The sequence below is a fragment of the Rhincodon typus genome, chromosome 2 (genome assembly GCF_021869965.1).
Source record: "Rhincodon typus isolate 14 chromosome 2, sRhiTyp1.1, whole genome shotgun sequence".
NCBI lineage: Eukaryota > Metazoa > Chordata > Chondrichthyes > Orectolobiformes > Rhincodontidae > Rhincodon > Rhincodon typus.
Window position 1 is genome coordinate 48,700,163 of NC_063333.1, and position 16,283 is coordinate 48,716,445.

Genomic DNA, 16,283 nt, shown 5'->3' on the forward strand with positions numbered 1-16,283 from the left:
CCATCTCCTACCTACTAACCTCATCCCGCCCCCTTGACCTGTCCGTCCTCCCTGGACTGACCAATCCCCTCCCTAACTCCCCACCTACACTCACCTTTACTGGCCCCATCCCCGCCTCTTCGACCTGTTTGTTTCCTCTCCACCTATCCTCTCCTCTATCCATCTTCTATCCGCCTCCCACTCTCTCCCTATTTATTTCAGAACCCCCTTCCCCTCCCCCTTTTCTGATGAAGGGTCTGGGCCCGAAACGTCAGCCTCTCTGCTCCTATGATGCTGCTTGGCCTGCTGTGTTCATCCAGCCCTGCACCTTGTTGTTTCTTCCACCACTTCTCTCTGTTTTCTATTACCAGGCCAGTTTTATACCCATCTAGCCAGCTCACCCTCGATCCCATGAGGTCTTTTATCTGATTCCTTACTAATGTCCTTGTAGACAACATCCACTGTGCTTTCCTCATCAGTCCTTCTTGTCATCTCCTCAAAAAGCTCAATCAAGTTGATGAGACATGACCTTGCCCTCACAAACCCATGCTGCCTATCAATAACAAGCCCATTCACTTCCAAATGTGAATAAATCCTGTCTCTCAGTATCTTCTCCCACAGTTTACCCACCACTGACTGCTCACTGGCTGTAATTACCTGGATTATCTCTGATTCCCTTCTTAAACAATGGAACAACACTGGCTGTTTTCCAGTCCTCTGGAACTATGCCTGTAGCCAAAAAGGATCCAGAGATATCTGTTAAGGCCAGTGTTATTTTCTCCCTTGCCTCCCACAGAATCCTGGGGTAGATCCCGTCTGGCCCTGGGGACTTGACTACCTTAATTTATTTCAAGAAACCCAACAATTCCACCTTCATTATGTTAGCCTGTCCAAGAGTATTTACGTACCTTTCCCTAACCTCAACATCCCTCATGTCCCTGTCTTTGGTGGATACCAATGGAAAGTACTCATTGAGGGTCTCACCCATTTTCTTTGGGTCCACACATAACCTCTCTGCTTTACCCTTGAGTGAGTTGTTTCAGTCTATAGCTATTCTCTTGCTCCTACTATATATATATAAAATGCCTTAGGATTGTCCTGGCCAAGGACGTTTCAAATCCCCTTTTAGCCCTCCTAACTCCCTGTTTGAGCTCCCTCTTCCTCCATATTCTGGAAGGACTTCACCTGTTTTTACTTGCCCAGACCTTCGGCGTGTTTCGTATGGTTTTTGACTAAGCTGATAATTTCCCTTGTCATCCAAGATTCCGGAACCCTGCATTCCTGTCCTTCATTTACAGGAACCTGCCTGTCCTGCACTCTAATCAAGTAGCCCTTAAAAGCCTCACACGTGTCTGATGTGGATTTATCCTCCAGCAATCTACATTCTCCAGTTCTTGCATAATTTGCTTATAGGTGGCATTCCCCCAGTATAACATAACTAAATAAGCAGTAGACAATTTGGGGACAATCTTGCTAGATCTTCCGAGTCCTGTTTCCTTTTTGTTTTGTGGAAGTCACTGCTAAGTGTAGAGTAGAAAACCTTAGAATATTAATTTTATTGCATATCTGAAGAAAGTTCTGCTTAACGCTTTGAGAAATTAACATGACATCTGGTAATTGATCAGAAGCAGGAAGGAATGATTACCTTTTAGAGAAGCTATTTGACAGATTGAGGTGGTGGTTGTGGAAATGGAATGCTTCTGGGTGTAGGGGTTCCTACTATTTCCAGTTTACAACAGTGACTTCAATTGTTTTTCAGTTTCTTTAACTTCACTTCACTTCTCCTGTTTTTGTCTTGGGTAGCTAGTAAACTCAAAACATTGATGTTGGATTTGATGTCTCCTTTATCCCCTTAAGGAATTCATTGTGTTTACTTAGCTGCTGTTTCTGGCTGAATGACTTTCACACATTAGGTGTCAGCATGCAAAAATTTTCATTCTTTGGATTTGTATTTGAGAACTTCTTGGAGCGCCTTCCATTTGGAGGTTGCTGTTTTCTCCCAATATTTTTGTCATATTGGCACCTCTAAGAAATCATGCAATAAATTAAGTTTTCCTAATGGTTGTTCAAATGACTTTTGAATGATTTATTTTCAAAATGTCATCTTTTCTGGGAAATTACCTGATAGAGTTTATCATGCCATTAATACCGGTACATCTGCAATTGAACTTTACCTGATTGCTTTCCAGGGCAGTTTGAAGTTACTGAGCTCTTTGAAATGAGTGTACCATTCCAGAACATACAAGGTTTTTTTTCAATAACACTACTAGGGTTGGCATGCTTTCAGCACAATCTGTTCAGGCTGAGAACATTCTCTTTAATTTGCTTTAAACTTGTTAAGATTTAGTGAAAGGCTGCTTGTTGAAATTTATTTGCCTAATACCAGATCAAACAAAGCTTTATTTGGAAATTACTATGATTGTTTAGAATATTCATCTTTATTTCTTTTTACAAACAGACTGACAATGAAAAGACTGATAATACGTTGAAGTTGAATAGCAAAGACCAACTAATTGAACAACTTGAAAAAACAGTTAAAGAACATGAAAATGCTACATTATTCTTGAAAGATAAGATGCTTGCTTCTGATAAATTAGTTCAAGATTTAAATGAACAGATATTGCAAAAGAATGAAGAGGCTGAGAACCTGAGAACAGAATTGACGAGCTCAAAGCAAAGGGAGAGACAGTCATCAGATGAAATAAAACAGTTAATGGGTACTGTAGAAGCACTTCAGAAACGCTGTCACATGGGCAATTTGTCTGAATTAGAAGCGATACAAAGAATTGAAATAGAAAGTCATCGAAAAATGGAGCAACTTCAAGCAGAATTGGATGAGATGTATGGTAAACAAATCGTGCAGATGAAACAAGAATTGCAGCAGCAGCATACTTTAGAGATTAGGAAACTTACCGAACAACATAAAACTGAAATGGAAACAGCTTTGGGTCGTTCTGTTAATAATTTAGTCAATGAGGAACAAATTGATGTGTTAAATGTGGCAATCAATGAATTAAATGCCAAGTTAAGAGACTCTCATTTTCAGAGAGATCAAATAAGGCAAGAACTGACACAACAGCTGGAAAGAACTTCTGAAGAAAACATACAGCTACAGAACCAAGTTCAAGAACTCTTAGGAGAGCTCAACTTCACAAAAGATCAAATTCGGAGAGCCTCAGAAAGCATTGCTGATCAGAAATGCAAAGCACGTGAAGTGGAAGAACTGAAAGACATGGTTGAACAATTGAAAGCCGAACTATTAGCTACTTCAGAGTCTAATAAAGAGCTGGAATCTGAGCACGAGGCGGAAATTACCAATTATAAAATTAAGCTCGACATGCTGGAGAGGGAAAAAGATGAAGTCTTGGACAGAATGGCTGAATCTCAGGAAGCTGAATTAGAAAGAGTAAGGACTCAACTTCTCTTTAGTCATGAGGAAGAGCTATGCAAACTAAAAGAAGACCTAGAAAGGGAGTATAAATTAAACATTTGTAATCTTCAAGAAGATTTGGCCATGAAACAGAGTCAGCAATTAGAAAATTTGCAAACAGAATTTAGAAAAGAAATGGAAGAAATGAAATGTGAAAGGGATAATGTTGTAATTAAAAATAACCAACTATTATCTGAGATTGCTATATTGAAAGAGGAACTGCAGATATCAATTAAAAATGATAAACTGGAAGCAACACATTTACAAATACTTGAACTTGAAACAGAAATTGAAGCACTAAGAGAAGTTGAGAAAGAAAAGAGTACACTAGAAAAGGGAATACTGGAGCTACAAGTCAGGAATAAAGTTTTGGAGGAACAGTTCACTGACCAAGAAGCTGTGCAGATGAAAATCACTAGTCTTCAAAAGGAAAATGAAGGTCTTAAAGAAATCAAAAAACAACTGGAAGAAAAGTTGAAAATTCATTTTGTACCTGAAGAAAGTAAGTTGGCATCAGTTGATGAAGATGATCTTTCAGAAATGAAAGAACAGATCGAAAGGCTTACAGCAGTTAATGGGCAACTCGAAGCCCGGGAGAGAGCGCTTCGTGAGGAGGTTGAGAGACAAAGGAACACCTTTTCTTTTGCTGAGAAAAATTTTGAAGTTAACTTTCAAGAATTACGTGATGAATATGATTGTCTATTGAAAATGAAGTCACACACAGAAGAAAGGATGTTTAAGCAAGAAGCTGAATATGAAGCTAAATTAAAGGTCTTAAATGAACAGCTCCAACTGTTAAAGTCAGACACAGAAAATTGCACAGTGAAAAATGAAGTGCAGCTAGACAAAACACTCGATGGTTCCAGTACCCAACCAATAGAAGTTATTGAAAAAGATGCAACTGAACTAATGGAGAAACTTGAGATAGCTCAGCAGGATAAGCATGAGCTCTCAAAGAGACTGACCGATCTTTCAGAGGTTTTGATTTTGAGACAGAATGAAATTTTACATTTGAAAGAGGAACTAACATTTCTAAAAGGGCAAGCCAAAGAAAGGTGTGAGGAAACTGCCCGAATTGAGAGTCAGAAAGTACCAGATGTTGAAGTAGAGACCCAAGAACACAAGCAAATGTCCCAAACAAATTTAATAAAAGCAAAGAATGAATATCAGTCTAAAGAACCATCTTTTATTGTTTCCTGTGATTTAAAAGAACATGAGCAACAGAAAGAAGATCTAATGGAACAACTAATTTCACTACAAAATTCGATGAAGATTCTTGTTTCAGAAACAGATGAGATGAAACAAAATCAGATTAACTTTATTCAAGAAAAAGAGTCTTTACTAACCCAAATTAAGCACTTAGAGGAGAAACTGGCATCTGAGTCCTTAGGCAATCCACAGACTGAAATGGACCATCTTAGGCGTCAGCTGGAGTCAGCTCGAAATGAGCAGTTGGGATTGGCTGAACTTGTACAGCAGAAAATGTTGCTAGAAGAAACCTTTCACAAAGAAAGAGAGGAGATGAAAAATGCCCTAATTATAACTCAGCAGGAGAAGTTAGAACTGGAGAAGAAGATTGAAGCACAAATTGGAGTTTCTACTTGTGAACAGCATACTGAATTGGGGGCAAATCAGGTATGTGAGAAGAGTGGGAGAAAAATTACAATACTGCAAATATAACACATAATTCTGGAAATTTTATAATACCATATTTATCATGGTTTTGGTAATCATTCACCCTCAAAGTCTATTTCTATTTTCTCAAAGCTGATATAATTGGGTCCTTAAATATGTTTTTACCATTGGTTATAAGTTTTTAAAATTTCACTTAAGCATAGACTTTACTCATAATTCAAATACAACTTCTGTTATGAGCTACATGCATTCTGCGTTGTCACAGGCAAAAGACATGGAACACAAAGTTCAGGCATATACTGCTTTTGATCAAGGTTACAAGACACAACTGGAACAAACTAAACTGCAGGCAGAGGTATAGTTCTCTAAATTTAGTTCAAAATTATTATAATTTTGCCACTCTTCTCAACCTACCTCCATCAGTACATCCGCACCATAAAAATATGGTCACTAAAAAAGGTATATAATACTTTAAGAAAATTGGAACAATTTGACTTTATATTGTTAAAATGTTATCTGAAGAGGTTAAGAAATTTTATATTTCTTAAATTGACATCCTTGTAAACTGGTGCATTCAGTGAATGTCTACATTTCATTCCAAATTTTTTTTTGCCACTGTTCCCAAATAATATTCTTGTAAGTAATCATGTTCAAGAAACTGATTTTTCTGTTTACTGGCAGGCAGAGTTAAAACTACAGTTGGAGGCTCAGCGCATTAGTCTTGCACAGGTTTATGCTACTCAACTGGAGCTTGTACAGGACAGTTTGAAAAATGAAAAAGAAATTGCTCTTGAAAGACTTCGAGAGAAGCTCACAGCCTCTCACTCTTCAGAAATAAGGCAGCTTCAAGCATTATCCCAGCAGGAATTACAGCACGTCAAAGAATCGCACAAAGGTGATTAAAAATAGACGCTCTCAGTGGGGATAGCAGAGTCTGAACCTGTTTAATGTAAAACCAATATAACATTAATATTTGATTATTGTTAAATGTTTTAATTTATTTTTGATAGCCCTGTTCTGTGGAAGCATGTTTTGGTAGCTTTAAACATTGCTTCCAGTGCACAACTCCTGACCTCATTACAGCCTTGGTTCAAACATGGACAAAAGAGCTGAATTCCAGATGTGAGGCGAGAGTGACGGCCCTTGATATCAAGGCTGCATTTGACCAAGTGTGGCATCAAGGAGCCCGAGCAAAACTGGAATAAGTGGATATCAGGGGGCAAACACTCTGGTGGTTGGAGTCATACCTGACACATAGGAAGATGGTTGTGGTTGTTGGAGGTGCAGGACATCTTTGCAGGAGTTCCTCAGGGTAGTGTCCTTGGCCCAACCATCTTCAGCTGCTTAATCAATGACCTTCCCTCTATCATAAGGTCAGAAGTGGGGATGTTTGCACAATGTTCAGCACCATTCGTGACTCCTCAGATACTGAAGCAGTTCATGTTCACGTGCAGCAAGATCTAGACAATATCCAGCCTTGTGCTGACAAGTGGCAAGAGACATTTGCGTCACACAAGTGCCAGGCTATGACTGTCACCAATAAGAGACAATCTAACCACTGTCCCTTGACATTCAATGATGTTACCATCACTGAATCCTCCACTATCAACATCCTGGGTGCTATCATTGACTAGAGACTCAACTGGACTCACCACATAAACACAGTGGCTGCAAGAACAGGTTAGAAGCTAGGAATATTGCAGTGAGTAACTCACCTGATTTCTCAAAGCCTGTCTACCATGTACAAGGCACAAGTCAGGAGTGTGATGGAATACTCCCCACTTGCCTGGATGAGTGCAGCCCCAACAACACTCAAGAAGCTTGATACCATCCAGGACAAAGCAGCCCGTTTGACTGGCACTACATACACAAGCATGCATTCCCTCCACCACCAACGCTCAGTAGCAGCAGTGTGTATTATCTACAAGGTGCACTGCAGAAATTCACCAAAGATTATCAAAATCCTGGAATTCCCTCCCTGAAAGCATTGTGGGTCAACCTGCAGCAGTTCAAGAGGGAGCTCACCACCACCTTTTCAAGGGCAATTAAGGATGGGCAAGAAATGCTGGCTAGACAGCGATGCCCACATCCCACAAATGAATAAAAAAAGGCACTAATTATGGCATGAGCATTGACCTGCACATTTCCCAAAGTAATTTAAACAGATGCTCAACCCTCCATTCTAAATTAGTTTTCTGAATTGTCATGATGAGCAAAACCTTTATTACTCAATGGAGTGACTCAGAGAGGGCAAGTATTTTCACAATTAAATGTTACCTTCAGCTGGGCAAATGTTCTAAATTCATAAATGATTTGCATATGGTTTTGATTGCGTTAACTTATTTTAGGTTTGTTTAGCACACCTGTGCTACACTAGGACTATGGCAACCTTGCCTTGTGTTAGAAATCTAATTTGTAATAAATGGTTATTGTTTAGACTTTGAAGAATGTTCACAAGCCTTGATGGAGAAACTCAACAAGAAGATTTCAGATGAATGCATGCAACTCACCCAGGTACATTAAAAAGACTTAGAAATGTCACATTGTTAGGAATTATGCTGAACCTTTGTTTAAAAGTATTCTGATATTTTTCACATTTCAAAATGAGATTGCTTTTCAGAGCAAGTAATTCTTAAATTTTGTACTGAATATTTGAAGAATCGATTTGAAGTATAGAATCAGCTGTACACACTATCTGTGATGAAATTTTTTTGTAAGCAGTTTTAGTGCAGTCATCAAAGAACAGAAAATTCTTTTGCCTTGTATAGTTAAATTGTCATGAATGTTGCTTTAACAGTAAAAAAAAAAATTGAATACTTATAGACTGTTCTACTTTAATTGGTCAAAAATAATGTTCAGAAAAGGGCCATCTTTCAAGAGTTATTGTTTTGATAATGTATAAATAAGTGAGCAATATGTTTCTGTAAAATAATCAAATAGGTAGGAGCAGAAGTAGGTTATTTGCCCCATGTCTACTTTGTCATTCAGCAAGATCATAGCTGACTACCTCAGCTGCATCTTCCCCCTACTTCCTTCAGTTTCCTTCGTATCTAAAAATCTTTAAATCTGACACTTGAATAGACTGAATGACTAAAGTTACACAGCTCTTGGTTAGAGAACTCCAACGGTTCCCCATTTCTTTGCGTGGAAAACATCCTCCGCATGTTGGTTCTAAACGGCTGAGCATTATTCCGAGACCTTGTTATAGACTCCCCAGCCAGGGGAAGCATACTTTGCAGCATCTGTCCTGTTAAGTCCTTTAAGAATGTTTGAGATTTTGAAGAGGTTTTTTTGTTCGAAAACGTTAGTGATAATAGACCTAGTCTATTGACTCTCTCCCTACGAATTAGTCTGGTAAACCTATAATACTGTAGTGCTTGAAGTTTCTCATAATTTTAATAGCGTTTATTTAGCCTTCTACTCCAGTTCCTTTGTATTAAACCATTTGCTTTCATAATTGCTTTCTGCAGCTACGTGATAACTTTTTGATTCATGGGTAAAGACATCTATTTCCTCTCAATGCTAACATTTCCAAGTCTCATGATTTAAAAAAAAATCTGCTTTTCCATTTTTCCTATCAAAGTGGATGGTTTTACATTCATCCATGTGAAATTTCCTCTCACAAGTTCTTCCCCATTCATTTAATTATTTTTCCAGCCAACATTTCCACCCAACTCTGCATAATCACAACTTGGGTATTTTACTCTTGATCACTCCAATAAGCATTGATATAGATTGTAAGTAGCTGAGGCCCAAGCACTAATTCTGACAGTACACTAAAATCGACTGCCTGCCAACCCCAAAAGAAAGAAAACAAAGAACTGCGGATGCTGGAAGTCTGAAAAAAAAAACCCAGAAATTGCCAGAGAATGTCAACAGGTCTGACAGTATCTATGTAGAGAAAGCAGAGTCAGCACTTTGGATCCAGTGATCTTTCTTCAGAAATGTTTATAGCTAGGAAAAATTGTTATATGTGGTGAAGACAGGAGATGGTGGTACAGGGTTGGGGGGGGTGGGTTGGGGTGCTACAGGAATAAACAAAAGGTGGAGATGGCCCAAAGAGAGAGAGCAGCAGTTGGGTAGACAAAGGGCTGGATAATGGTGAGCCAGGGAGAATGAAAAGCTGATAATAAGAACTATTAGTAGGTGAAAATGGCTGTGGTGAAAGCAGCCTATGTGATGACAGGACCAGGGGTGTGGGAATGGGTAAAGGACGTTTTTGTTTTCTTTATTCATTCGTGGGATGAGGGCGTCGCTAGCATTTATTGCCCATCCATAATTACCCAGGGGGCAGTTATGAGTCAACCACATTGCTGTGGGTCTCGAGTCACATGTAGGCCAGACCAGGTGAGGATGGCAATTTCCTTCCCTACAGGAACCTTTCCTTCCATTAGTGAACCAGATGGGTTTTTCTGACATCGGCAATGGATTCACAGTCATCATTGGACTCTTAATTCCAGCTACTTATTGAATTCAAATTCCACCATTACAATTCCCCAGAACATTACCTGGGTCTCTAGATTAACAGTCCAGCAATAATACCACTAAGGCCATTGCAGGGAAGATGTGTCCAGGCCCTAAAATTATTTAATTCAATATATTCAGTATTGAGTTGCGAAGGCCACAGAGTCCCAAGTGGAAAATGAGGTTCTTTTAGTGTGCAGTGAACTTCGCTGGAATACTGCAGTAGGTCTGAGACAGAAATATTGGTCAAGAAACACAGTGTTGTTGAAGTGGCAGGTATGCGGAAGCTTGTCATTTTTGTGAACAGGATGTAGGTGTTCCACAAAGCATTTGTCTATCCTGTATTTCATCTCCCAAAGTAAGGGAGACCATATTTGAAGCAGTGCAATCCCAAAAGACCTGTTTATTCTCACAACTGCCTTTCTGTTCATTAACCAACCCACACTAACTGGCCTGTTTTGTGTTTTCTTTCTCATTCCTTGAACATCTTGGTAATATTTGCTGCCTTGCAAATTATAATGAATTTAGGGGACTTCGGAAGCTTTTTGGAAGTTTCACGCAGGTCCAGGGAATTTGTCTGCTTTTAGTATTGCTAATTTCTCCAGTTTATTTGCTAGCCCGTTTTAAATTTTTCATTCTTAGACCCTTGCTTCTCTAAATTTTTTGGGTCTTAGTTGTCTTCTAGTGCAAAATCAGATATAACATATATGCCTAATTTCTTTGTTCTTCAGTATAATTTCGCCTGCTCTTTTTCTCATAGTCTATGCATGCGTTTTCTAATTTCTTCCTTTCAGAAGCTTGTACAACTATTTTATATCTTTTGCTATATTACTGTCCTTCTCATTTCTCTTTAAATATATGTTGACCATTTTGGACTGAGAAAGGATAGATCAGGGTACTTTCTAGGTGATAGGAAGCTAAATACAATGAGTATCCAAGAGACTTCGGGATTTAGGTGTATAGATCTTTACAATGTCAAAAATAGTTGCAGAAAATAATCAAGAAAACTAATGGAATCATGGCCTTTATATCTAGAGAAATGGAGTAGAAGGATGGCGAAGTTTTGCCACAATTATACAGAACCCTGCTGAGATGCCAATTAGACTATTGGAAACAGATCTGTGCATAATACCTTAGGAAGAATATATTAGCCTTGGAGTGCGTACAATGTAGGTTTACAAGAATGATACCTGGACTTCAGGAGTTGCGTTATTAAGAGAGGCTATGCAAATTAGGCCTGTTTTCTCGAGAAATTATAAGGTTAAATGATCTGATTGAAGTCTTCAAGATAGTAACAGGAAAAGACAGGGCAGGTAAAGAAAGCTATTTCCACTGGTTGGGGATTCTAGAACTAAGGGCCATAGTCTGAGAATTGTGTCAGACCATTCAGGAGAGAGATTAGAACTTATTACTATATGCAAAGGTGGTTGATGTTTGGAGCTCTCTTTTACAAATGGCAGTGGAATGGTGGATCAGTTGATGATTTTAAATCTGAGACAGATGCATTTTGTTAAGCAAAGTTATTAAGGGATAGGGGCCAAAGGTATGTATATGGACTTAGGCTGTAGTTTAGCCATGGTCTCTTTGAATGGCAGAACAGGCTCAAGGGGCTGAATAGCCTACTTCTGTTCGCATTTCTAAACTTTCCTGAATTCTAAAATCTTCCCAATCTTCAGCCTTTCTACCTTTTTAGTCTTTTTCTTTGCTAATTATGTTAATTCAAAAAAAGTTACAACAGATAAGGAAAATCAGAAAAATAGAAAAAAATTGTTAAAAACCCGGAATTTGTGAAGTAAGAATCATTTAATGTTTCAGGTTGGTGACCTTCCGTTAGAACTGGAAAAGTTAGAGGTGTGGCAAATTTTTAAAACAAGTATAAATTTACACCATCTCTTTTGGAATTTAATTTCTGCTATCTTTCTCTTCTGTTTTAACTCTACTCCCTCCTTTTATAACTATTTGTTTCGTTTTGTTCAGATGAACATTATATGTAGCTTCTTTTGTGATTTGATCCTATCTCAATTCAATGTTTTTGTTTGACAGTTATTTGCCGGTGTACTGATCGAAGGTAATTTGATAGAAAACAAAGAACATCAGGATCGGTCTGAGAAATGTTTAATTTTGGGAAATAAAGACTATCTTGATGAGGGAACCCGAGTGCACAAGGACCTCCTGGAAGGAGCAAGAGGTAAATTACCTTTCCGCAATTGTTGATAATGCAACTGTTGAAGCCAAGAAAACTACACAAATATTTAATGCATGTCCAATCATCTATTCAAAAACAGAAATTTCTGGAAAAACTCAGCACGTCTGGCAGCATCTGTGGGGAAAAAAAGCAGAGTTAACGCTTTGGGTCCAGTGACCCTTCTTCAGCACTGATTGTAACCAGAAACATTTGGTATATATGCTGAATGTGGGTTGGGAAGAGCGGGAAAGAGTAAACAATATGTGGAGATGGATTTCAGAGAGAGAGAGAAAAACAATTGGGCAGACAAAGGATTGGGTAAAGGCCAAGCTGGGATTATCAATAGCGGCTGATAGGGAGGCCATTAGTGGTTGACAATGGATTGTTTGTTGGGCTTAAGGTAAGAACATGGGAGAAGGTGCTCAAGCCCTAAAATTATTGAACTTGATATTGAATCCTCAAGGCTGCAGTGTCCCCAAGTGGAAAAAGAGGTGCTGTTCTTCCAGCTTGCACTGAGCTTCACTGGAACACTGTAGCAAGCCTGAGACAGCGATGTTGGCCAGGGAACATGCTGGTGTTTTGAAGGGGCAGGCAACAGGAAGCTCAGGGCTATTTTGCAGACATTAACGTAGGTGTTCTGCAAAGTGTTTGCCAAGTCTGCACTTCTTCTCCCCAAGGTAGAGGAGACCACACTGTGAGCAGCAAATATAGAGGACTAAATTGAGTGCAAGTAAGTCATTGCTTGACCTGGAAGGTATGTTTGGGACCTTGGATAGTGAGGAGGGTCAAAGTAAATGGGTAGGTGTTGCACCTTTTGCGGATGCGTAGGAAGGTGCAGCAGGGGTTTTGGGTGTGAAAGAGAAGTGAACCAAAATGTCCCAGAGGGAACGGCCCATGTGGAAGGCTGACAATGGAGGGGAGAGGAATATGTATCCGGTGACGGCATCCTGCTGGAGGTAGCAGAAATGTTGGCTAATGATCCTTTGGATGTGGCTGCTGGTGGGTTAGTGTTTGAGGACAAGGGGAACCCTGTTCTGTTCTGGAGGGAAGAGAAGGGATGAGGGCCAAACTACAGGAGATGGGTTGTACACAGCTGAGGGCTCTGTCAACCACAGTGGTGGGGACTTCTCTGAGGAAGGTGACATTTTGGAGGCATCCTTGTAGAAATTGGCATTGTCAGAACAGCTGTGACAGAGATGGAGAAACTTTGGGAATGGAATAGTGTTTATAGGAAGCAGGGTGTGAGGATATATAGTGAAGGTAACTAAGGGAATAAGTGGGTTTGTAATGGATATTGGTGGCCAACCTGTCCTCAGAAATGGAAACAGTGAAGTTGAGGAGAGGAGGGAAGAGTCACAGATGGACCAGGTGAAGGTGAGAGCAGGATGAAAATTCCAATTCCAGACGAGAGTGTGAAGCGGCACCAATGATGTTATTGATGTACCAGATCAAGAGTTAAGGGTGGGAGCCTGAGTAGAACTGGAATGAGGAATGTTCTGCATGCCCCACAAAGAGACAAGCATAACTGAGGGGCCCATGCAGATACCCACGGCCACACCTTTGACCTGCAGCAAGTGAGAGTAGTTAAAGGAGAAGTTTTTCAATGTGAAGACCAGCTTGGCCAGGCAGAGGAGGATGATGGAGAATGGGGACTGTTCAGGCCTTTTTCCTGGGAAGCAGCGGAGAGCCCTATGACCATCCTGATCAGGCGTGGATGTGTGAAGGGATTTACATCCATGATGAAGAGGAGATGGCTCAAGCCCACTACCTGGAAATTCTGAAACTTACGTAAAGTGTCAGAAGAATCGTGGATGTAACTGGGAAGGGAATGGACAAGGGAAGAAAAAGTGAGATACTGTCAACTCTGCTGAGTACTTCCAGCAATTTACCACACCTACCACACTTCCCTACATCAGGAATATATCAGAACTGATGACAAGACTCCTAAGACCACTAGGAATCATGGTGGCTCACAAACCCACAGCCACTCCATGACAAACACTTGCAAGGATTAAAGACCCCATTCCCACAACATGCAGAACGAACATGGTTTACAAAATACCATGCAACGACTGCCACAAACATTACATTGGACAGAAAGGAAGGAAACTAGCCATCAGAATACACAAACATCAACTAGCAGCAAAACGGCACGATGAACTCTCCTTAATATTTGTACATTCAGATAATGAAGGCCATCAATTTAACTGAGACAAAGTAACCATAGTAGCCCAAGTCAAACATAGACACACATGGGAATTCCTAGAGGCATGGTTCTCCACCCATACTTCAGTCAACAAACATATAGAATTGGACCCCATATACAAACCCATACAGATTAAAACCGGAAATGACAGTACTCACCATAATGGACCGGACAGTATAAATTCCAAGCGGAGTAGAATAATATTGCCTCACCAGAGGCTCCACTGATGATGTCACCTAGCATAGTGATGAAATGTCTGAACAAAAACAAAAAGCCTATTTGGCGAGCAAGTCAACAACCTCATCCAAAACCCGAGCTACAGATCTTTGCCAATACTTTAAATTTGGTAACATAGTCGTGGATGTACAGGGAGTACAGTAGGGGGCTGAGAATGCATCCTTGGGGAGCTCCAGTTTTGAGTGTTATCATGGAGGAGATGCAATGTCTATCTACACTGATTGTGGTCGGTGGGTCAGAAAGCTGAGGAACCAATTGCAGAGGGCAGAGCCGAGACCTAGGTCTCAGAGTTTTGAGGTCAGTCTGGAGGGGATAACGGTGTTGAAGGCGGAGCTGTAGTTGATGAGCAGGAGTCTGACGTAAGTGTTGTTGTTGCCTAGATGTTCCAGGGATGAGTGCGGGGCTGGGGAAATGGCGTCCGCTGTGGACCTGTCATGCCGAAAGGCAAATTGTAGAGGATCAAGGCAGGCTGGGAGACTAGAGTTGATGTGCGCCATGATCAGAGAAGCTATTTCTGCAGAATCTTTGCATAGGAGATGTAACCTTAAAGAAAAAAAAAATAGGGCCAGTCCTTTCAGAAATGAGGTTCAGAAGGACATCTACACAAAATTCCATAAATCTCTTGCAAAACTGTAGTTAACGCTAGGTCAACTGTTAATTTTGAGTTTGTGATTGACAAATCTTTGTTAACCACATGTATTAAGCATATGGATTTAAATAACAGTTCAGTCAAAATTTTCTTGTGATTAAGTGGGTTCATGACCAAATGACCTATTCTTCTTCTAGTCCTCCAACACGTTATACAGTTTTTTGGAAACGTTCTCTAACATTTTGTCTGATATTCTGCAGCAGTGTTTAAATGACTGTGTACACTTCTTTTAAACATATGCCCATATAATTCTTGCTTGTTAAAAAAAATAGTCTGTGAAAGTATAAATGCAAACCATTAATAACTTGCTGGCCCTGATTTTGCATGAGTAATGACTGTGAAACTGTTGGTGTACATGCAAATTGTGGAATTACAGAAGTTGCTGTAATTGAAATTCTAAACATCTCTTAGAAAGTGCCCTTTCCATCCCACCTTCATTCCCCCAAGTTTACAATCAGTCAGAAACTGGTTAACAGACAGGAACCTGCCTGTTATTGTTATCGTGATGATTAGTTTGTCTGCAGAAATTCTTGAAAGAATTATATCTTGCTGAATGAAGGAACTGAGTCTTGAATAGAATACTAAGTTTATTGGACAGCCTCATTGGGACTGAAAAAGTAGTTTGAATTTGGTGGAATGTTGAATTTTACAATAATGATTTTAAAAATCACCGATTAAAAACATACATTATATAGAACTGCATATTTCAGCTTTTACCTTCATCTGTGTTTGCCAAAATAGTTTATTTTGCTGTACAATATTTAAAGGCTATAAAATCAGCACTTAAATCTCCCTGCTTTGCTCTCTGTAAGAATCCTCCATTGTGCTTGATTACTTACCCTGCTGGATTAGCTCACTGCTAATGAGCAGCTAGAGATCTCCTTTTATTGATGAGAAATTCTAACAGTGTTGCTGAAGGGAATGATTACCCCATATAGATGCTAGATTTTGTGGGCAGCTTTTTCCCAGGTGGTTGGTGAGCACTGTTGTTTTGCTGTTGACCAGAAATTTGGGCTTTTATATTTAGTTTATTACACAACGGGGGGGGGGGGGGGGGGTTAGCGTGGGGCGTTGGGGGGATTTCTGGTCACAGTAACCTGGAAAGTAGTAATCTGTAAATGCCTAACATATGATGTTTTCATATTTAGGCAATTATGAGAGTTTGTTACAACTTAAATTGCTTGTTTATTCCAACAAATGCAGTAGAACAGTTCCTGGATTATCATGGCTAAACGTTGCAGCAGCTTTGTGAAGACATTTGACATGAATGGAAAGATTGCTCAATTCAAAGACTATTAGAAATTGTGAAATGCTTCTCGGACTTTGAATTGAGTATTCAATCAGAATTTCATAGCTTCGCTTCACGAAGCACATCTTCAAAATTTGATTCTGGAGGGGACGTTGTGAAGTTAACTGACCTGTAACTTTGAGATAACAAGGTGTAGAGCTGGATGAACACAACAGGCCGAGGAGCAGGAAAGCTGACGTTTCGGGCCTA

General features: G+C 39.8%; 1 protein-coding gene across 1 annotated transcript in view; it reads left to right on the forward strand.

Moving 5' to 3' along the window:
* Positions 1–16,283, forward strand: part of akap9 (A kinase (PRKA) anchor protein 9) — a 92,494-nt gene that overhangs the window by 62,502 nt on the left and 13,709 nt on the right. The window contains exons 7-11 of the mRNA XM_048607914.1: positions 2,438–5,044; positions 5,310–5,399; positions 5,726–5,939; positions 7,482–7,558; positions 11,552–11,696. Coding sequence (XP_048463871.1) covers positions 2,438–5,044; positions 5,310–5,399; positions 5,726–5,939; positions 7,482–7,558; positions 11,552–11,696 — 3,133 coding nt within the window. The remainder of the gene's footprint in view (positions 1–2,437; positions 5,045–5,309; positions 5,400–5,725; positions 5,940–7,481; positions 7,559–11,551; positions 11,697–16,283) is intronic.